This window comes from Peromyscus maniculatus, chromosome 23, assembly GCF_049852395.1.
Source record: "Peromyscus maniculatus bairdii isolate BWxNUB_F1_BW_parent chromosome 23, HU_Pman_BW_mat_3.1, whole genome shotgun sequence".
Taxonomy (NCBI): domain Eukaryota; kingdom Metazoa; phylum Chordata; class Mammalia; order Rodentia; family Cricetidae; genus Peromyscus; species Peromyscus maniculatus.
In genome coordinates, this window is record NC_134874.1 from 43,459,263 (window position 1) to 43,482,733 (window position 23,471).

Genomic DNA, 23,471 nt, shown 5'->3' on the forward strand with positions numbered 1-23,471 from the left:
GCACCTCCCGTGTGCTGCCCAGGGCAGAACAGAGCCCACTCTCCCGGGAGCATGTGGTGTGGTGAGTAGACAGCACACTCTTTCACAAGCATCCAGCTCAAGGCCCACTTTGTGCCCTTCATCACTGACACAGATGAGGGTCATAGCCAGGTCCTCTAGGAAAGCTGGTCCTAGCCACATCTGACCTCTGAAGTCCATTAGCCTCCATACAGGGTGCCACACCCAGCTCCCTGCTCCCTGGACACTGAGTGTGTACCTCAGCTTTCTCCACACCTCAGACCTCCATCACACTCTAAGCCTCCCCAACGCCTGCATGCCAGCACCCCAACAGAATGTAACCCAGGATGGAAGGACAAGGTCCCGGTCAAGATGCAGGCTGTCATGGGGACTTTGTTTCAGAGTACAACAGCGCAGGCCTGCTATGCCAGCCTCTCGGGAGCCTGAGGAAAGTGAGTTAAAAGTTTAAGGCCCTGGGGGGTTACAGAGTAGGTCCAAAGCCAACCTGGGCAGCGTCATGAGAACCCATGTCAAAATAAAAAGTAAACAGAGGGTAAAGCACAGTGGCACACGTTTTCATTCTAGCACTTAGGAGGCGGAGGCAGGCGAACTCTGAGTCCAAGGCCATCCAGGACTATATGGTAAGACTTGTCCTAAAAAAAAATTTAAGCCGGGCGGTGGTGGCGCATGCCTTTAATCCCAGCACTCGGGAGGCAGAGGCAGGCGGATCTCTGTGAGTTCGAGGCCAGCCTGGGCTACCAAGTGAGTTCCAGGAAAGGCGCAAAGCTACACAGAGAAACCCTGTCTCGAAAAACAAAAACAAACAAACAAAAAAAAACAAAAAACAAAACCCTCTGTTCTTCCAGAGGTCCTGAGTTCAATTCCCACAACCACATGGTGGCTCACAACCATCTGTAATGAGATCTGGTGCCCTCTCCTAGTGTGTAGGTAGAACACTATATATATTTAATAAATAAATAAATCCTTTAAAAAATATTTATAAAAAAAATTAAAGTTGAGAATAGAGATAGCTCAGTGGTTAAGAACACATACTACTCTTCTAGAGGACAGTTCCCAGCCCCCATATCAGCTCACACAACTGCCTATAACACCAGCTCCAGGGAATCCAATGCCTCTGGCCTCCAGCCTCCATGGGCATCTATATTCACATGCTCATACCATATATGTACACATGCACACATAGAAATGTAGGTAAAAATAATTTTTTTAATCTCAAAAAAAAAAGAGAGAGAAAGAAGGCAGAGATGTAGTACAATGGTAGAATAACTATTAGAATGGTAGAGGGGGTGTGGCTCAGTGGTCGGGCACCTGCCTAGAATCCCCAGTGAGGGGCTGGGGTGTGGCTCAGGGGAGCACTTGCCTAGAATCCCCAGTGAGGGGCTGGGGGGGGTGGCTCAGAGGGAGCACTTGCCTAGAATCCCTATCATAAAAGCCCCTCAGGATAGGGAAAAACGAAGCAAGCAACCTGGGCCAGAAGCTAATGGAGAACCATAGTGCTTGGACAAAGCACAGCCTCGAGCAAAGCCAGTAGGCCCTGAGCAGCAGACTCGAGGAGGGACAGAAGTACATGTGACAACACTGAATGTCCACCCAGAGGGACTTGCATGAATCTCCACCCTTGCTCCACCCACACCTCCCCAGCGGATTTCCCCAGCTGCTTTCCTAGAAAGAGCAAGCTGGCCTGGTCACTCAGAGAAGCCAGCCCACTTACAACTGCTAGATGAATTAACATTTGCAAACAGTGGCCTGAAGCCAATTGCAAAGAAATCTCACCAAAATGGATGGAACCAGAAAAGACCATGAGTGATGCTGGGTGGCCCTACACTGAGGTCTAAGAGCTCTCTCTCTCTCTAAGTAGCACCCTCTAGAAAGCGGCCGCAAGACTTGTTTCCCTGGGCCTGACAAGCCACTAAGATGTAGCAGTGTTACACCCACGTCCAGTGGGAAGCTGGCTTGGGGAACCCCACATCATAACAGCCTGCACCTTATCACAACATGCTGACTACAAAGGTATTGAGAACATGTCCAAAAACAGAGTGTGATGGCACATGCCTGTAATACCGGCACAGGAAGAGGTAGAGGCAGGAGGATCAGAAGTCGAGGCCGTTGTTACATAACACTACTCTCCCAAGCCAACAGCTGCTACCTTCTTGCCGTCGTTGGACCTGCTTGTACAAGATCATCTCAGCTGGGCTTGGGGATGGTAGACGGCGCGTCACAGGAGGGATGTGGAGGTCACCAGAGCTATCTGGAGTATCCAGCTACTCCAGCCACTCTACCTACCCACTTGTTCTCAATTGGGGAGGGGCTAGAATACACGGGCTGGGAAGGACTAAAGGAAGAAGGCTGTATCTACACAGCTACGGGGAAGCCAGCATCCATACTGGGTGCAGACTTCACAGTGTGGCTGCTTTGGGGTCACCCTGTCACACACGCTCTATTAGGAAGCATAAATTCGCTGATTCCCCAAGGGTAACTCTGGTTTACCATTTGTACCTTAGAGGAGGAGAGCCTAACACCCTCCCAGGGAGAATATTCTCTCAACAATATTTTTGGCTACATAGCTAGTTTGAGTCTGGCTGGAAATACATAAATCCTTGTCTCAAAAAGAAAAGAAAAAAAAAAACAAAAACAAAAACCAGGGCTGGTGGGACAGCTGAGCAGGTAAAGCTTGCCACTCAGAAAGAACTCATAAAGGAGAGAAGCCAACTCCAAAGTTGACCTCTGACCTCCACAAATGCACATATACATATCACACATGCTAGTAAGAATAAATTTCAAAGAATTAAAATAAAAAAGAACATGTTCAAACCAGACAACAATACCCACACCTTTAATCCTAGCACTTGAGAGCCTGAGGCTGGAGGCATGCAAGTTTGAGGCTGAGTTAAACAGGAAGTCTGAGGAGATAGCCTGGGCTACACAGGGAGACTCTGTTTCAAAAACAAACAAAATTCAGAGGACTGGAGATACAGCTCATGGCCTAAACGCACTGTCCACTTTTCCAGAAAACTGGGTTCATTTCCCGGCACCCACAGAAGCCTGCAAGCATCTATAACTCCATTCCAGGGGCCTGATGGCCTCTTCTGGCTTCTGTGGCACCAGACATGTATGCAGTATACTGTGATACAAGCCAGCAAAACACTCATCACATAATAAAATCTTTTTTTAAATCAGGAAACTAGGGGAATGATTCAGTCAGTTTGCTGCATAGACATGAGGCTAGCCCAGACCCCCGGCAGTCGTGTATAAGTTAGGTGTACTGGCTAGTTGAGGTGTACTGGCTAGTTTAGGTGTATTGGCTAGTTTAGGTGTACTGGCTAGTTGAGGTGTACTGGCTAGTTTAGGTGTACTGGCTAGTCTCAGGTCTGCTTGTCAACAGGTACAGTCATTTCGGATGAGGGACCATCCATTCAGAAAACACTCCCACCAGGCTGAGCTGTGAGCAAACCCACGGAGCATTTCCTTGACTGGTGATTAATGTGGGACGGCCCGGCTCACTTGGGGTGGTGCCACCCTGGGTGCTATAAGGCAGTTGGAGCAAGCCATGAGGAGAAGCCAGTGAGCAGAGTTCCTCCATGGCCTCTGCTTCCGTTCTTGCCTCCAGCTCCTGCCTTGGTGCCTGCCCTGACTTCTTTTCATGACGGACTGACTGAAAGCTGAAGAACACTCTTGCCTCCCCAAGTTGCTTTGGGTCACGGTGTGTTGTCATGGCAACAGAAGCCCTGACTAGGACACTAGGGGTGGCACCACACTCCTGTAGTCCCACTGCTAAGGAGGCAGACAGAGACCCCTGGAATTTGCTGGCCGGCCAATCAGGCCAGAAGACAACCCCAGGTCGTCTACTAAGAGACCCCATGTCACAGAATAAGGTTGACAGTGACTGACAAAGACCTGCCCATGAACACAATGTGTGTGCACCTGCATACATCGCCTAACAGTGAGGACCACCTTTTAGAGGTCTCTCTGATTCAGCAACATACACAGGTATTGGGTGCTACGGCAGGGACAGCCTGCCCTGATGAAGGACAAGCGTCACGGGGAGGGGTGAACCAGCGAGTGAACAGATGAATGAAGAACAGCAGGGTGAGGGTGGGGAGGTGTAAATCAGGGCCCGAGACGGAAAACTGCAGAGGAGGGTTTGTGACTTCGGACCTGGAAAGGCTTCCCTGAGGAGGGGCCTCTGAGCCTCTTCTCCTCTTCACTGAGGGGTGGGTATGCAGGGGCCTCCTTTACCACGGAAGGGACAAGGAGCCGGGCCAGGTCTCTGTGAAGCAAGCGCCCACTCGTCTGGAAACAGATCACGGCTCCTCTCCTGCCAAGACTTGCTTCGGAAGACAGATGCGCCAACAACCTTAACATGCTCCCTGGCGCTGCAGAGGCAAAAATAACCCGCAGCCCGCTCCGAGGATCTATCAAGTGGAGAAGGTGCGGGGACAGAATACCAATGATGCCATGCGGCTGGCCCCTGGAGCTCTCAGCTGTTCCCTTCCGGCACCTGTGATCTTGAACACAGGGGTGGGAGGCCTGGGGGGGTCCGACTCCCTCCACACCCACACTCAGGCAACCTCCAAAACACACCAGCAGCAGCTTCCCTGGACTGCGGCGCACCTGCACCCTGGTTCAAAGGCAATCTCTGATGCTAACAGAGCTCGCTGGTAATCAAAGACATGCAAATTCACAGGCACCTACTTACAACTTCTGGGGAAAAAAGGAACTTCCAGAACATTCCCTCTCCATGACAGACAAGATGACAGTGACACCGATACTTCACAGTGGCTGTGGTGGCAGCAGCCGGGGAGCTCCTCAGGGGCCTGTCCCCCTGAACCTGGTTTGCCCAAGCAAAGCCATGTTGGGGAACCCAATGGGCTCACACAGGAAGCCACAGACTGCACAGACATGAGAACATAAAAACAATGGGCCAGCCAACTCGAATTCACATTTACCAAGACCACATTCAGAAACGTGGGGCAGCTCACTCTTGTCATCCCAGGACTTCAGAGACTAGGGCAGGCAGACTGTCTCAAGTTCAAAGCCAGCCTGGGCAACAAAGTGAGACCTTGCCCCAAACAGAAAAAAAAAGACTTATAGTCAACATACTCACTGACCCTGTAGAATGGAAAAACTGGTGTCTGTACTGTGATTACAGCCCCTAAAATGCAGTCACTCATGACATGTGCATTTAAAATGAAGGTGCATGTTGCAGAGACGGCTTAGTCAGGGACATGTGTGTCGTGCAAGCATGAAGGCCTGAGTTCTACCCAAGAACTGGAATGATGATGCTAGGAATCCCAGTAGCAGGGACAGAGACAGGTGCCCAGTCCCTATGGTTTGCTGGCCTAGAGTACAGCCTAATTGGTAAGTCTTGGGTCAGAGAGAAATCCAGTCTCAAAAGACAGCGTGAGGGTGGGAGGGATGTTGGAGAGAAGGCTCAGCATGTGGGGCCGTACAGACTATCCAAGTTAGGTTCCCGGCACCCACCTCGGGCGTCTCACAACTGCTTTTGAATCCCAGGTCCAGAGGATCTGATGCCCTCTTCTGGTCTGCATGGGCACCTGCACTAACAGGCACATATCTATATGTTTGTGTATAATGAAAAATAAATCTTTAAAATAAAAACAGCAACTGAGAAAAAAACAGCCAAGGTTGGTCTCTGGCCTCCACAGACATACGCACACACGTGTACCCACCCACATGTATGTGTGCTCACACACACAAACAGATGAAAAAGAAATGAAGATGTCTTTGCTGTCACCATGTTCAATTATGGGTATAGGCATTCTTTTTTCTTAGAGAACAACCATCTGCACCAGGGTGAGTCTAAGGCTCAGGCACCGGCCTGCACTCACCTCCTTGGCCGCAGCCAGGCCATCCTCCCGTTCCCGAAGCTGCTGGCTGGCAGCATCCAGGCTCTGCTTGCACAGCCTGTGACGCTCCAGCTGCTCCCGCATCTTCTCTTCCGCTGTGGCCTTACACTCCTGGAGTTGTCGAATGCGTGCCAGGAGCTCCTGGTTACGATCGACCTCACGCTGTGGAGAAGGAAGAACTTGGTCAGGGAGTGTGATGCACACAGGAGTCAGGCAGGCCTACCAGTCACAAAGGGAGAGAGCCAGGACGGGACAAGAGACCTGGGTGCCAGGGCTCCTGGAGCGGCAGCATGGTGGCTCCCACTCTGAGAGGCAATTGGCATGGACCACACTATACACTCGTCACACCATCTGCTCACCACCACCCTCCTTGCAAGAAGAGATAAAGCACGGAAAATCTACAATTCAGACTTGACCTTGGAATGAAGCTGAGCTTCTGCAGCGCCAGCAGATCTTGTCTGGCCATGCTCAGGCTGTCATTAAAATGCGTTGAGACTCCCCACGGAGAAGATGACCGCAGACTGGAAGGGAGGTGGATGGCAGCCTGCAGGCAGGACCACTGCTGCCCCAAGTGTCCATCACACACACCACACTAACACCAGGAGAGCTGTGTGGCCCAGAGAGCTAGGGGACAGTACTAAGGTTCAGTCACACACACTGTGACTACCCTAGCAGGGACATGAGGCTTATGTCAGCCTTGGGCCTCTCCAGCTGAGTCTGGGGAGCATGCTAAGAATGGTCACTCTGACCACAGCAGAAGCCACCCACCCAAGCCCCACTCAGAGCCACCAAGAACTTCAGCAGCCAGTCCTACTCAATGAGGGCAGATGTCACCTGTGTCTAAAATAGACCTGCAGCCCCTACCAAGGCAGGCTCGACACATGCACACAGGCTGCAGCCCCTAACCAAGGCAGGCTCGACACATGCACACAGGCTGCAGCCTCTACCAAGGCAGGCTCGACACATGCACACAGGGCTGCAGCCCCTACCAAGGCAGGCTCGACACATGCACACAGGCTGCAGCCCCTAACCAAGGCAGGCTCGACACATGCACACAGGGCTGCAGCCCCTACCAAGGCAGGCTCAACACATGCACACAGGCTGCAGCCCCTACCAAGGCAGGCTCGACACATGCACACAGGGCTGCAGCCCCTACCAAGGCAGGCTCGACACATGCACACAGGCTGCAGCCCCTAATCAAGGCGGGCTCGACACATGCACACAGGCTGCAGCCCCTAATCAAGGCGGGCTCGACACATGCACACAGGCTGCAGCCCCTAATCAAGGCGGGCTCGACACATGCACACAGGGCTGCAGCCCCTACCAAGGCAGGTTTGACACACAGACACAGACAGAGCTACAGCCCCTAGGGGAAGGCAGGCTCAACCACACCTTGAAGGGACCCAAGGGAGCAGCACCTGCAATGCCGCCTCAAACCAGCAGGAAGACCTTCTGCGAGTCTGGGGGGGGGGAGGGGGGCCTGCTCCGTGAGGCTCTGTGGCTGAGGGGGAGGGGAGGGGAGACAGACAAGGGACGGAAGGACCCCAGTACCGCTGAAGCCAGAAGGCACTCGAGCACTGCCAGCCCAACACAGAAGGGGGGTTGTTCAGACAGGTCCCCAGACCTCCAGTCTCCCCCTTGGTAGCTATTCAGGGTGGGAGGGGCGCCTCCCTCGCTGACCTCGCTTCTCTACCCACCATCAAATGAGCAGCAGTCCCAGCAAAGCCACTGCAGAAGTCAAGACTCCAAGGGACAGTCTGACAGCTCGAGACCATGAGGCTCAGGCCACCCGTAGAGCGTCTCCGAGAAGGACGGAGAAGAACAGGCCTCTGGGAAGGCAGCCGGGAGTCGGAAGGGCCAGGACCTCGCTCTGCCACCACTGCTGCGCAGTTTCTCCCCAAGAGGAGTCACCAGACCCAGTCACCATCCCTCACTCACTCAAATGGCCTCCCTGCCCATGAGGCCACATCAGCACTGCACACTGGAGACCACGGCAGCAGACAGGCTCTGCCCTTGAGGGATATGCCTGAGAGGCAGGACAAGGCCACCAGCACAGGATGTGGGCCCGGGTGGAACACATCTACTTGTTACGGTTCATCTTGACTGTCAACTTGTCAAGATTTAGAATGGCCTAGAAGACACACCTTCAGGGATGTCTATGACGATGTTTCCTCAGAGGTTTAGCTAAGGATGGAAAACCCACCCTGACACCGGCAGCCTGATCCAGGTCTGGGATCTCAAACTGAATAAAAAGGATAAACACTGAGCACCAGCATCCATCTCTCTGCTTCCTGACTGTGGATGTGACGGAACCAACCGCCTCCTGTTCCTGCCACCGTGCCTTCCTGCCATGATGGACTGTGCACCCTTGAACTGTAAGACAAAAATCAACCCTCCCTTCCTTCCTTAAGTTACTTTTGTCTGGTGTTCGGTCACAGCAACAAGGAAAGTAACCAACTCAGGACCCTAACAAGGGCACCTGAGTTTTGGCTCACCACGCCAGGACAGCACACCACAGCTGGCACTCTGTATGCCAGACTTAAATCTGCCCAACCACGCCAAGGAAGGTGACAGCCGTTCCCACCAGCTCAAGACAGACTGTGATGGGCGTGTCAGACAAGGACAGGCAGGCGGCCATCACAGGGAAGGGAGGAAGGTCACACAGACCTTCTGATGCACCACCCGAGTCACAGTGGCATTCCCATACTGACCAGGGTCCTGGGAAGCCCCAGCAAAGTTAGTAATAAACTGAAGCAGGAGTATGGCTCGGTTGGTAGTGCTTGCTTTGCAAGCCTGAGGACCTCAGTTCCATCCCCAGAGCCCACATAAGAAGTCAAGCGTACAAGGGGGCACACTTACTCTTAGCTGTAGGAGGCAGAGGAAGGAGGACCCGAGGCCCACTGGCCAACAGCCCATGAGAAACTGTCCCAAAGGAGGTGGGCGGCATTCCTAAGGACGACGCTAAGGGTGCCTGCCACACTGCCTTTGCGTTCACGTGCACCCACACCCACACCCACACCCACACCCACACCCACACATACATAAATGGGAAATTAGAGGTTCCTGTTCTGTACATCCCCCAAATCATGGGGCTGCACTTCCCCATGCCCACCCCATGACAGGACACTTTCCTAAGGCTCTGGAAAGACACTACATAGACCCCAAGATTCTCTGCAAGCCTGCAACTCCCTGAGCCTGTCACCCTAGCCCACCCCTACCCCAGCACCTAGTATTTCTTCCGGATTGCACTGCAACTCCTCTAGAGAAGAGGGGAAGCAGAGGCCGGTGAGAGGCAGGTCTGCCCACGACACAGGATCCCTGAGCATCAGACACGGCAGAGCCCCGACAGTCATCCCCACATCAGGCCCCCTTCTCCAACTTGCTAGCATCAGGTGGCCACAGAAGAATGCCCTGGTGCCTCTGGCCCCACCAGCTGGGTCCCAGGTTGGCCCTTTGCCTGCTGGGGCTGGCTGGACCCACCTCGTAGTTCCGGGCACTGGTGTTGGCAACTCGCTCCAGCTCCACCCGAGCCCTCTTGTGGCTCAGCTCCATCTGCATCTTCTCCCGCTCCACTTGGATGAGGTAGGACTTCGAGCGGATCTGCTCTGCTCGTTCCTCCAGCTGAACAGGTGACATCCAAAGAGAAGACAGGCTCAGCAGCCGGTCAGATGAGGCAAGGGACAAGCTTCAAGGCCAGCACTGAGCACAAGGAGGCTGAGGCAAAAGGACTGCTGCATAACAAGGTCCTGCCTTAAAAAAGAAGGGGAAGCCGAGCAGCGGTGGTGCACGCCTTTAATCCCAGCAGAAGCAGGAGGATCTCTGTGAGTTCGAGGCCAGCCTGGGCTACAGAGTGAGATCCAGGAAAGGCACAAAGCTACATAGAGAAACCCTGCCTCAAGTAAATAAATGAATGAATGAATGAATGAATGAATGAATGAATGAATGAATAAATTTAAATGGGGAGGAGAGAGAAAGGGAGGGAGGGAAGGAGGGAGGGAGGGAGGGAGGGAGGGAGGGAGGGAGGGAGGGAGGGAGGGAGGGAGGGAGGGAGAGAAATAGCTGAACTCTGCACACTGCCCCAGCAAGGCACTGTCCTAAGCCTGAGTTCCTATTTGGAAATGAGTGGGAGGCAGCAAAAAAGATTAGAACGGAGAGGGTCCAGGGTCAGTCCAACAGTCTTGTTAGGAGCTAACTGTCAACCTGAAGGATCTAGTGTGACCTGGAAGATGGGCCCCTGGGCACGTCTGTAGAGGATTATCTTGAGTTGAAGTGGGAAAACCTGCCCACTGTGGGTGGCACCATTCCCTGGGCAGAGCGTGCATTCGCCTCTCTGCTTCCGGATGTGAGTGTGATGGGACCAGCTGCTTCAAGCGCCTGCTGCCTTGACTTCTCCCCCCTTCTGCTGTGACAGAATAAACCCTTTCTTCCTTAAGTTGCTTTCGTCAAGGAATTATATTAGAGCAACAGGAAAAATAACCAAGACACCACATGGGCATGAGGACCTCAGTTCAGATCCTCAGCACCCAGATAAAAGAGGCCAGGCATGGTGGCCCATGCCTTTAATTCCCCACCTGGGAAGCAGAGGCAGGTGGATCTCTGTGAGTCCCAGCAGAGCTACATAGTAGAGACCCTGTTTCTAAGAACAAAAAACAAACGAAGGAAGAAATAAAAAGAAAAATGCCAGGTGCGGCTGTGAGCATTTGCAATCCCAGCACTAGAAAGGTGGAGGCAAGAAGATCCTGGGGCTCGCCAGCCCAGCCAGGCAGCCAAACTGGCACGCCCCAGCTTCAGAGAAAGACCCCATCTCAAAAGAATACAGTAGAGAGCCGCTGAGGAAGATATCCAGCATCAACCTCTGGCCTCCATATACACATGTATACGCGTGTGCACACAAGGAGCAAGAAGAGGGAGGCAGAGGATGGATTTGAAAGTGACATCGTGGGCTGGAGAGATGGCTCAGCGGTTAAGAGTGCTGGCTGCTCTTCCAGAGGACCTGAGTTCAATTTCCATCAACCACATGGTGGCTCACCACCAACTATAATGGAATGTGATGCCCTCTGGTGGCACGTAGGAATACATGCAGACAGAGCACTCACACCTTTAAAAAAAAATAGATAAATAAAATAAATTAAAAAAAAAGAAAGTGACATCGTGTGAGCTTGTTTGAAGAGAGAGGGTGCGTTTTGTGTTTCTACAGCCAACACCAGTGTAAGCTGACTGCTCTAGAGTTAGGCATCTGGACGCCCGGGGCTCGATGCTTTGATCATCAATTCTAACTTCTAAATATTAGCCAGTCAGGAGTTGTGCTGTTTGGAACTGAGTCGCTCTGGATAGTTCGCAGAGTGAGGACAGAGGTCTTCCATGCTGAGTTGTCAACCTGGGCTAATGCTGGCCCTGGAACCTGCCCATGTCCCTCCCTGTGGTCATCTGTCTCTCCTACTTTGAATTTGAGGTTTAGACCCAGACCCCTCTATCTCTCTCTCTTCTCCTCTCCCTCCCTCCCTCCCTCCCTGCCTCCCTCCCTCCCTCCCTCCCTCACCAGTGCTGACAATGGAGTCCTGAACCTGTCTCACACATATTAGGCCAGCACTTTTCCACTGAACCACACCAGCCTGTTGTAGCTGCACCAAGGTGCCAAGGCTAGCCTGCAACCTGGGACCCTCCTGAGTAGCTCTGGAGTAGCGAGGGTTACAGGAGCAGAGTTCAAGGCACGGCCACGACTCTCAGTTGACTGGCTGTTGGCTTGTAACAGAGTTTTATGCAGCTCAGGCTGGCCTCAAACTTGTTACGTAGTCATGGTTGGCCCATCCTGTCTCTACCCCCTGCAGAGCTGGGTGACAGACACGTGCCACCACACCATGATTAACTTTGAGTTTTGATTTTTTGAGGCAGGGTCTCGCTCTGCAGTCCTGGCAGGCCTGGAACTTGCTGGGATCCTCCTGCCTCGATTCCCAAGTTCCAGGATTACAGGCGGATCTCCAAGCCTAGGAACTCTGTCAGTGCATCAACCCAGGGACTCCCTGGCCACAGGCTGGCTGGAGACCTCCAGTACATCTTCACAACCCATAGCTCCTGGCTAGTGCCTGGACAACCAGAAGACAGACAGGAGTGACTGCCGGAAGCCCAGAACTGGGGAGCCACAGAAACTGAACTGCCCGCCAGAGGGTGACTACATACAAGCAAGCCAGTTATCCAGGAGCCCAGAGAAGTGCCACTCCCTGTCATGGAGTCACCGACTCCCTGGGGCCTTACTGCCCCACTCCACAACACACCCTAGGTGCTCACAGAACCTCAGGTGGCACCACTTTCTGAACCAGTGTCTCATCCAGACACATTCTTGGGGTTCTCACATGCGCTTTAAATCAGAACCTCAGGAACCAAAGGCTGAGGGGCCCCCAAATAGATCAGGCCCTCTGAATGGGTGAGACAGTCATTTGGCTTGATCTGTTTGGGAGGCAGCTGGGCGGTGGTGCCGGGTCCTGGGCTCGTTGCATGAGTGGGCTGTTTGAATCCTGGGACTTATGTAGGGTCGCTTGGCTCGGTCTGGGAGAGGGGGACTGGACCTGCCTGGACTGAGTCTACCAGGTCGATCCTGGTCCTCGGGGGAGACCTTAATCTGGAGGAGGTGGGAATGAGGGGTGGGCTGGGGGGAGGGGAAGGAAGGGGGGAGAGCATGGGAATCTGTGGCTATTATGTGGAACTGAATGGTGTTGTAAAATAAAAAAAAAAAAGAGAGAGAGAAAGTCAAAAAAAAAAAAATCAGAACCTCAGACTACCCACAAAGGGCAGCTCAGCCCCTGAGGAACATCTGGCGCTGTCTAGAGACATCCCAGTTGCCACAAAGGGTTAGAGGTGTGTGCGCAACTGACACCTAGTGGGGAGAGGCCAGGGATTCTGCTATGTATCCCGCACACCAACGAACTATCCAGGCTGCCTATGCCAAGGCCAAGCCTTCCACATCCCTGACCTGTGCACTTGTGTGTGTGTGTGTGTGTGTGTGTGTGTGTGTGTGTGTGTGTGTGTGTGTGGTATGTGAATGTGTTCATGTGGGTGGACATGTATGTGTATGCCTAGAGATCAGAGGTCAACTTTGGGTGTTTTCCTTGATGACCTCCACCTCATTTTCTTAGGGCCACTCACTGAACCCAGGGCTCATCCGTTCTCTAGGCTGGCTGATGAGCTCCAGGAATCCTCCTGTCTCTACCTCCTGCCCCCTCTGAGCAACAGGCTTACAGACACATGTCAGATGTTTGCATGGGAACTGGGGATCCGAACTCAGGTCCTCCTGCTTGCACAGCCAGCCCTCCATCCACTGAGCCCTCTCACTAGCCCACAAAATTATGTCTTTATTCCCATCTCACCTCACTTCCACTCCTACCTGCTGGCAGGAGGTGTGAAGTCCCTTCACATTCCAGGTCTTTGTTTTAGTGGCAGGGTCTTGCTATGTAGCCTAGGCTAGCCCCAACTCACAACACCTCTGCCTCCATCTCCCAAGTGTACCACATCCACCTCTAGTCTCAGAAAGCTAGAGCTTCTGCAGAGGAGGGGACTCCTAGCCTGGGGGAGAGCCCCACACAGTGCCTAGTGACCTCACACTGAAAGTGCAGCTTAGTGGTAGAATGACTGTTTAGCATGTACAAGATCCAGGGTTCAGCTCGGGGGTGGGGTGGTGGTGGTGGTAGTGATGCACACCTTTAATCCCAGCACTCAGGAGGCAGAGGCAGGCAGATCTCTGAGTTCAGGGCCAGCCTAGTCTACAAAGTGAGTTCCAGGCCAGCAAGGACTAAACACAGAAACCCTATCTTTAAAAAAAAACAAACAAAAAAAAGAGAGATTCTGGGTTCAATACTCAAGAAAGAGGGTGGAAAGGGGACGATGCTTCAATGCCAAAGGGACACTGTAGGACAAACAGCCTACTCTCTCGATGAAAGACAATGCTTGCCACCAAAAAGCTGTGTACGGGCTAGAACTGTGACAAACAGTGATTCGGTCACCACCCCAATGCTCACAGACATTGTGTACTTTGCCGGGCAGTGTATAAGCGTCACCAGGGCTCCCAGAGAAAAGAAGCTCCTGACTCATGACAGAACCACTCCAGAGCAGACGGAGAACAGGAAAGAGAGGTGAGCACAGAAGCCCCAGCAGCCCGGCATGGTCACCGGTGCCGACAGGACCAGGCAAGGCTAAACCAGCACTGCCCTCCTTGGACCCAGAAGCCCGAACCCGGACCCGGCTGGGGCTGCAACTTTGGGGCCTGAAGCTCTTCCTCTGGGAGACCTGGCCCCTTTGGAACTGTATCCATTGGAGCAATCTGAGGAATTAGAACAGGAGGTGAAATAGGACTACAAATCACAGTAAACTTCGGCCAGCAAAAGGCACCCTCTGCAGGGCCGGGCACAGTGGTACACGCCTTTATTCCCAGCGCTTGGGAAGCAAAGGTGGGCAGATCTCAGTGTGTTCAAAGCCAGCCTGGTCTGCATAGTGAGTTACAGGACAGCCAGGACTACACAGTGAGACCCTGTCTCAAAAAATAAATAAATAAAAAAGTAAAAATAAATAAATAAATAAAGCCACCCTGTGGGAGATGACTCAGTTGGTGAAGGATGTGTCTCACAAGTGTGAGAACCTGAGTTCACTCCCCAGAACCCACATCAAAAGCACCCACTCAGGGGCGACCAAGGCAGCCTCTACCCAGCATGGTTCAGGGCAGGCCCTGGTCTCCATCTACTGTTTGGGGTGATAAATGCCTACAAGTATCTGCAGGACACATAAATGCCTCCAAGCCTAGCTCATGCTGACCCACCCTATACAGGGCTTGATTTGGAGCCACCCAGGCCAGATGTTTGCCCAGAGACCCACCCAGCAGGCCACTCACCTGCATGTTCTGCTCATACTGCAGCTGTAGGGACCCTGAGGCAGTGGTGGACACATCCAGGCCTGATCCTCCCTCCACTCGCTGAGAAATGAAGTTATTCAGAGACCTCAGGGTGGACAGGACTGTGGTGTTCTCCCCCAGGTCTTCCATGGTCACGCTCGCTCCTTCAGGGAGACAAAACAAAAGTCAGAGCCGGCCTTCCTACATGCAGTCTATGGCAAAGCCCACTCCCCGGACCCTATGGAGTCAACCACCATGTGTTCCACATTAACCTGAAGCCAATACTGCCAACAATGCAGAGAAAAATGAGGCGCAAAAGCATGCCACATGGTATGTCTATGATATCAGCAGGTAGAGGCAAGGGTCAGAAGTTCAAGGCCAGCCCCAGCTACAGAGTATGAGGCTAGCTTGAGAAACATGAGATCCTGACTTATAAGAAAGAAAAAAAAAAGGAACTGGGTGTGGTGGCATAGGCTTTAATCCCAACACTCAGACAGAGGCAGGCAGATCTCTAAGTTCAAGGCTAGCCTGGTCTACACAGCAAATTCCAGGTCAGTCAGGACTGCATAGAAAGACCCTATCTCAAAAAAAAAAAAAAAAAAAAAAAAGAGGGATAAAAGGGCTCAGCATTTGAGTGTTTACTGCTCTTGCAGAGGACCCAAGTTCAGTTCCCAGCACCCACACATCAGGCTGATAACTACCCTGTAATTCCAGTTCCAGGGCACCCAGTGCCCTCTTCTGGCCTCCCTAAGCACTGCACTCATGCACACACACACAATTAGAAATAAAAAACTTAAAAACAGAGCAAGTGAGATGACTCTGTGGTAAAAGCAGTAAGTAAAGCCTGACGACCTGAGCGTCACCCCCAGAGCCCACAGAAGGGCAGCGCCATGGTCCTTAGCTCACACCATGGCACCGTGTGCCTGCAGTAGAAAGGCATGAGTTTGATTCCTCAGAAACCTGGGCATGGTGGCAAGTATCTGTATTTTCAACACTCCTACTATAAAAGCATCCCCCAGGGTTCACAGGCCACACAGCCTTGCACACACAGCACTGAACAAGAAATTGTGTCTCTAACAAAATGGACAAGAATCAACATCCAAAGTTTTCCTGACCTCCATCTACGGAACACACACACACACACACACACACACACACACACACACACACACACACACACAGAGAGAGAGAGAGAGAGAGAGAGAGAGAGAGAGAGAGAGAGAGAGAGAGAGCGCCAGCCCACCATCTAAGGGCTCGTCTGCACACCAGACTGGCAGACACTCAGCTTCTGGGAGGAGGCGCTCAGAGGGCCAGGGACACACCTCCCAAAGCCACACTCACCATAAAAGTGGCCTCTGGGAATCAGAAACAAGCACTCAACAATCAGGTGATGGCAGCCCCAGCAATGTGGGTACCAGCAGTGTTGCTCAATGCCCCCACTGCCTCTAACTGGGGCTCACATAAAGAGGGGTCCTGCAGGTTCCTAGCATCTACACTTAACTAAGCCTCACCCATAAACCCACTTGGGTGATAACCCACCTTGGAAAGGAACCAAAAGGGCAATGCTAGATGGTACCACTGTTGACACTCACTAGGTACATTTACACACACCTGCTCCCAGCACATCGGCTAAGCCAGGCTTCTTGCAGAGTGCTTTTTTGGGGTTTTTTGTTTTGTTTTTTACTTTTGTTTTTAAGTTTCTAAACAGATTTTTGTGTGTGAGAGTTTGTTTTGTATTAAGAAAAGCTCTCACTCTATAACCCCAGTTGACCTGGAACTCGCCATGTAGAACAGGCTGGCCCCAAACTCACAGAGTGCCTACATTAAAGGCACGCACTACCATGCCAAGCTCCTCTTCTTTGAGACTTGGTCTCGCTATCTGGCCGAGTGGCCTGACACTGTGTTTTCAACCTACAGGAGCCATGCTGCTACACAGGCAGCTGAAGAGCTGGTTCAAACTTCACCCTCTTGAGTAGAACGGCAACTTTCCAGAGCCGGGATGGGGAGGATGGGGGCAGACAGGATACCAACTATTCTGGCTAGCCTGTGAGCTGAGAGTCAGGTTAGAGTTGCCCCCCTAGCCAAGTCACGGCTGGGAAAACTGAAAGAGGAAGCATATGGCCTGGTGTCATAGGCCTGTCATCCCAGACACTCAGGAGGCATGAGTGCAGGTTCAAGGCCCAGCTAAGCAACTTAGTGAGTGAGACCTGCTCTCAGCGGGCTGGGAATGCAGTGCTGTGCCAGAGCGTTTGCCCAGCATGCTTGAAGCCCTCATTACGGCCACAAATGAATAAACAAACAAACAAATAAATAAGCAACCAGTGACCATCCCAATACCTGGCCATGCTGGTGTTTTTCGGGTTCGTGGTATTTGGGGTGAAGAAACAAGACAAGGAGCAGGTGACTGAGCAGTAGCACGGGTTTATTATGGGAGTGTCTGTGGAGGGGCCTCCCTAATGACCAGAACTGGGCTAGGGAGGGCATTTCTCCTGCCTAGGTTTTTAGGGCTGCCTTCCTCAAGTTTAAACCTCCAGCTTAGGAATCACCTGTGTGTCTCTTTCCTAAGTAAACATGTACTAGACTCTGGGGATGGAGGGAGATCGGGAATGTGAAGCATCTTACAGTCCCATCCCATCCACCAAACACACACACACACACACACACACACACACACACACACACACACACATACACATACACACACACACACACACACATACACACACACACACATACACACACACACATACACTGTTGTAAATAACTTTCAGTGGTCAAATCCTGGATTTGTATTTTTCTAATTGCTAAAACCGTTCTCTTCCACCTAGATTTGAAAAGGGAACCCACCACCACCAAAAAAAAAAAAAAAAAAAAGAAAGAAAGAAAGAAAGAAAGAAAGAAAGAAAGAAAGAGAAAGAAAGAAAGAAAGAAAGAAAGAAAGAAAGAAAGAAAGAAAGAAAGAAAGAAAGAAAGAAAGAAAGAAAGAAAGAAAGAAAGAGAAATGAATCCCTGCCCTGTGCTTTATAAAGAGTGGGGGGGGGGCAGGCCACTGGTGGGGGAGCTGTGGTGACTGACTGTTTCATGGTAGATGGGGTGTCACTGTGGGAGGGCCTGTGGTATCCCACCAGCCAGACCCACCACAGGAAGAGGTTCCTGTTATGGGGGAGTAACGAGTTCAAAGGTGAGGAGGGGCCCTGGGAACCGAACCCACCATGGCAGCCAACATCTCAGAGAACACTGTCCCCACGTGTCCACATTTTGTTGTCAAAGTCCTGAGACTCGGCCTTGGAGTTTTTGGAGGCATCACCAGAGCTCTCAGAAGTACGACATGCAGGTGACACCGAGGACAGGGAGGGGACACCTAAGCCCATAAGAAGGCAAATCAGATGACAGGCCCTCTTTGGAGTGGGAGCAAGTGGAGGCTTGGAGAGGAAGGAGCTCCAGGCAGGGATGGTGGATGAGGGTACAAAGGCCTGACCTCCCGGGGGCAGGTGGGCATAGTACCACACCCACAGAGGAAGAAGACTCCCGGGAAGTGATGCCAAGAGCAGGGTCACTAAGAGGAACATTTGGAGTCATGTCCCAGTTGTCTAGGACAGTCACCTCCTTTTCCCCTACTGGATATAAACCAGGGAGGGCAGCACTCACGGGAGGCTGACGGGTTCCCACGGTGCCAGGGGAAGTACCCCTGCGGTAGGGTACAGAGCTGGGTGGTATTGATGAGCAAAGAGGTGGAGAGTGCATAAGGAGAGAACAGTGAGACGGGTGTGGGGGACACGGGACACACTTTAACCCCAGCACTGGTCTACTGTGAGTTCTAGGACAGCCCAGGTTACATAGAGTGACCCTGTCTCAAAAAACCAAAGAAGGAAGGAAGGAGGGAGGGAGAGAGGGAGGGAGGGAGGGAGGGAGGGAGGGAGGGAGGGAAGAAGGGAAGGAAGGAAGGAAGGAAGGAAGGAAGGAAGGAAGGAAGGAAGGAAGGAAGGAAGGAAGGAAAAAGAAAAAAATAAAAGAAAGAAATAAGAAGCCGGGCGTTGGTGACGCACACCTTTAATCCCAGCACTCGGGAGGCAGAGCCAGGCGGATCTCTGTGAGTTCGAGGCCAGCCTGGGCTACCAAGTGAGCTCCAGGAAAGGCGCAAAGCTACACAGAGAAACCCTGTCTCAAAAAAAAAAAACAAAAAAAAAAAAAAAAAAAAAAGAAAGAAGTAAGAGAGCAAGGCTGAGGCCAGTGGACTGAGAGCCAGTTGAGCATTCCCAAGGGCAGCCGGGCTGCAAAAGCAGCTGAGGTGCTGATGGTGGGAGGTTAAAGGGACACGGAGGGCGGCGAGAGAGGGGATTCCCGCAGTGTGCGTGGTCTTCCAAAAGGGAAAGCTCTCAGAGCGGTGCTCTGGTGACTGCAGGAGAGGAAGTGAGGGTGACATCGCAGAGAGAAGACGAGACCCCGGGAAGGAAGCCTGACAAGTGAGAAGGACCTGTGTGGCAATGCCCAGCCCCACCCCAGCAGGGCAGAGGACAAGCAGGCCTTGCGCGAAAGGTGGGTTAGCAGCCAGAGGAGGCTTACGCGGCTGAGCTGGAGACCAGCTCCAACAGCGCGCCGGAGAGGGGACAGAGAAAGGGAGAGCCTGAGGCTCTTCTCGGATCAGTAGCAGGGATGGGCCAGGGGGAGTAGGTGAGGTGGAGATTTACGTGTTGATCCAGGCTCACACAGGGGCCATGACGGCAGGTCCAGGGCGCTCATCAGACACCCGGATGAAGACAACAGGTAGCATCCAGCTGTCAGACTAAAGCTAGGAACTAGGAAAAATTGAAAAGCTGGAGAGCACAGGCAAGAGACAGGTGTGCCAAGGTTCTTGATCATCAAGCAATGACAGATGGTGACGAGTCGGGTGGAGAGAACTAGGTCCTGGAAGGGTAGAGGACAATGTAGGGATGCCGTCCCCCTGGTTGGCGCTCTGCTTAGTTTGGAATGGCGGGATCAGTGTGGAATGTCTGTAACTTTAATGACCGTGAGGGTTGAGAATTACCTGGAGTGGGGCTGGAGAAATGGCTTACTGGGTAAAGACGCTTGTCACCAAGTCTGCTGACCTGAGATTGATCCCCATGATGCACAGAGAAGGGAAGAACCGTGTCCTACACTGTGACACTGTACGCCTTGGAATTCACACCTGCAAGAGCTTTTTTAAGAACAGGGTCTAGCCGGGCGGTGGTGGCGCACGCCTTTAATCCCAGCACTCGGGAGGCAGAGCCAGGCGGATCTCTGTGAGTTCGAGGCCAGCCTGGGCTACCAAGTGAGCTCCAGGAAAGGCGCAAAGCTACACAGAGAAACCCTGTCTCGAAAAAAAAACCAAAAAAAAAAAAAAAAAAAAAAAAAAGAACAGGGTCTATGCTGGGGGGAGGGGGGTGCACAAATTTAATCCCAGCACTCGGGAGGCAGAGGCAGGTGGATCTCTGAGTTTGAGACCAGCCTGGTCTACAGAGTAAGTTCTAGGACAGCCAGGGTTACACAGAGAAACCCTGTCTTAAAAAAAAAAAGAAGAAGAACAATTGAAATTTAAAAGGGGGGGGGTCTATGGAGTACCCTCACAACAAAAGCAGAGAGATCCAGGATTAGACAACAGGTCGGCCATCCTTTAACTAGCCCCTGTTGCCCCTCCTCCTTGCCAGAACAGAGAAAGGACCCTAGGATACGTCCAGAATATTCTGGTAAGTCTGAAGAAGGCTCTTTATCCAATAGGAACAAAATAGGCTTGCCAGCAACTAACAGTGCTGCCCTGAGTTCAGAGGTCATGGTGGTGGAAGGGACAGCGGACCCCAAACCTCCTCAGTTTCCTATCAAGAGCAGAATCATCATGTAGCCCCTCTCTGGAGTCCCCCTGAGCTGTCCTGGTACCCACACTCAGAGTCAGCCCACGGAACGTTAACCGCACCAATGAGCTTGTGGTCCCTTGTCAAGTCTTCCGAAAGCCCTTCACAGCCTTCTGGGAGAGGATGGAGACGCTGGCGTAGACGTCATGCCAGGTTAGACTGAAGGATCGGGTAAGGCATTGGGATTCCTTGTGGTAGGTGGAGGAGGGGCAAAGGAGCCCAAGCATTTCTCCATCTGAGAAAGGTCTTTGAGAAGAAAAGGAATGTCTAACCCAAGCACTTGAGAGGAGGAGGCAAGATCATGAGTTCTGGGCTAGCCTTGGTTACACAGCCAGACCCAGGTGACAGAGAGCTAGACCCAATCTCAAAAAAAAAAGTTAATTTTTAGAAAGGTAGCCTGAATTTCCCACTTAACCATAACCTTGGTGTGCACCCCAATTACACACACAGCAAAGCAAAAGCTGGCGGGCAAGGTGAGTGACACGCACGGTGGGAAGAAGCAGGCCTCTGGTCTCCAGGATCAAAAGGAAAACCACACATCTGTCCTGCCCCCTCCGGCCACCGAGAACTCAGCCACTAACACACTAGCATGAAGAGCTGCGGTTTCAGGAGCTACAACACGACCCAGGTACCTAAAGCTGTACAAGAACCCTGAACTTCCAGACAGCAGACCACACCCCTCCTCCCAGGACACTGGCTGCAGCTCAGGATGGCTCCTGAGATGACAGGTACACACTTCCTTTCTGGTCTCAGCCAAGGGACAGCCTGGGAACCTGACAATTGGTGGCACAGGTCTGTCTTCCCCAGGTACTCAGGAGGCTGAGACAAATTCAAGGGCTGGTTGCAAGTTCAAGGCCTGCCTGGGCTACAAAAGGAGTTCAAGGCCAGGCTGGAAGACTTATCACAGAATAAGAAGACAGCTGAGGATGGGTAGCAGGCACGAAGCCCTAGGTTCAATACTGGGGGTTGAGTTTGGGGGGAATGGGGCCCACAGACAGCTCAGTCTGTGATGCACTTAGGGTCAAGCCAGACAAGTAGGGTCCCATCCCTTCCATATGGTGGAAGGAAAAAACCAACTCCTGCAAGCTGTCCTCCTCCATAGGAAACCCTGGCATGTGCATGTACGTGTACACATACTCATTACACACACACACACACACACACACACACACACACGTTAATTAATCAACTAAAATTTTAAAAGGGCTGGAGACACAGCTCAGTGGTAGAGTGCTTGCCTAACACGCATGAAGTCCTACGTCCAATCTCTAGTACCGCCAAAAATAAACGAATAAAGAACGTAGGCTTGAGCTAGAATTCTGCGCTTACAGGGGATTGCCGCCAAGACTGTCAAGTGGAGTTCGATCTCCCAGACCTACGGGGTCCAAGGAGGTAACCGACCCCGACCCCGGGGCCCTTCGGCCCACAGGCCCCCCACTCCCGGTCCAGGCACGCCTCCCCGCGTCCTGCAGCGGAAAACACGGGTGGGAGGCCATGCACCCCGGCCCCGGGAGCGAGACACCCGAGACCCTGCAAAGGGGAGGCGCGCGACAGGGGCCAGCCCGGGCTGTGTGCATGCCCGATCGCGGCGGACAGCTCCGTCCCACGGCCTCCTCGCTGCGGCCCCGGCGGCGCGCGCGGCGACCCGGCACGCAAACCCCGCCACTCTGTCACTAACCTCAGCCGAGCAGTCCGGCGCCGCAGCTGACGCTCGGATCTCCCTCCTCTCCGCCGGCGCCCACGCCTCGCGAGACTTCCGCCGGGGTCTCGCGAGATCTGAGAAAAACGAGCCGTAAAGAATGTAGTACGTGCGCCACAGGCGTGTCCAGCGTTTGCTGCGCGTGAGGACAGACAGGCTAGTCTACCTACATCCCCCAGTGTCCTGCCAAGGGACCTGGAACCAAAGCTGAACCCGGTTGTCCCCGCCGGCCCACAAGGAGCTCTTCCACCGCAGCCGAGTGCTCCGTAATGTGTGGAATAGCACAGTGTGCGGAGGGAACAAATTTTAAGGAAGTTGAATGTCCCCTGAATCTTGCTACTATGTATACACGGGTTGCAGTGTTTTGACTTGGGCAATGTTGTTGAGTTTTGGTTGGTTAGCTTGTTTCTCTCTCTTTCTTTCCTCTGTGAATGAGAGTTCCTGGGGAAAAAAAATTGTGTCCTCGAAGGCGGATTGGCTGATGGACTTCAGTTATGTTGCAGGTCCAGAGCCGGATGACGGTTTGTCTTGAGCTGTCTTTAGCCCTCTACACACCCATTGCTTAGCCGCCTCTGTGTCAGCCCTAACATGGTGTGACCAATGGATAAAAATCTCTTGGAGCTGGGCGGTGGTGGCACGCGCTTTTAATCCCAGGACTGGGGAGGCAGAGCCAGGCAGATCTCGACGAGTTAAAGGACAACCTCGTCCACAGAGCGAGTTCCAGGACAGCTAGGGCTGTTACACAGAGAAACCTTGTCTCAACCAAAACAAAACAAAACAAAGCAAAAAAGAAAAACTCTTGGAATATATTAACAAAAGCCACTTTCTGCCAACCAAAAGGCTTAAGAGTCATCAGATAACATGTGAGGCAAATAGCTGGGATTTCTCTACTTTGATGTCACCACCTACTTAATGTTTCCACTAGTTTATTTATTTATTTGTTTGTTTGTTTATTATGTATACGGTGTTTTGTGTATGTGCTTGCACACCAGAAGAGGGCACAAGATCTCATTACAGATGGTTGTGAGCCACCATGTGGTTGCTGGGAATTGAACTCAGGACCTTTGGAAGAGCAGCCATTGCAGTGCTCTTAACCTCTGAGCCATCTCTCCAGCCCTTCCACTAGGTTTTTTTTTTTTTTTTTT

General features: G+C 52.4%; 1 protein-coding gene across 2 annotated transcripts in view; it reads right to left on the bottom strand.

Annotated features, from left to right (window-relative positions):
• The window catches only part of Mad1l1 (mitotic arrest deficient 1 like 1), a 326,218-nt gene extending 303,832 nt beyond the window's left edge, over positions 1–22,386 (bottom strand). For both annotated transcript variants that reach the window (XM_006991094.4, XM_076560966.1), the window contains exons 1-4: positions 22,306–22,386; positions 14,761–14,924; positions 9,366–9,506; positions 5,868–6,047 (exon numbers count right to left, since the gene is read on the bottom strand). In XM_006991094.4, the coding sequence (XP_006991156.1) occupies positions 5,868–6,047; positions 9,366–9,506; positions 14,761–14,910 (471 nt within the window). In that variant the 5' untranslated portion in view covers positions 14,911–14,924; positions 22,306–22,386. The remainder of the gene's footprint in view (positions 1–5,867; positions 6,048–9,365; positions 9,507–14,760; positions 14,925–22,305) is intronic.
• Between the last annotated feature and the right edge of the window lie 1,085 nt (positions 22,387–23,471).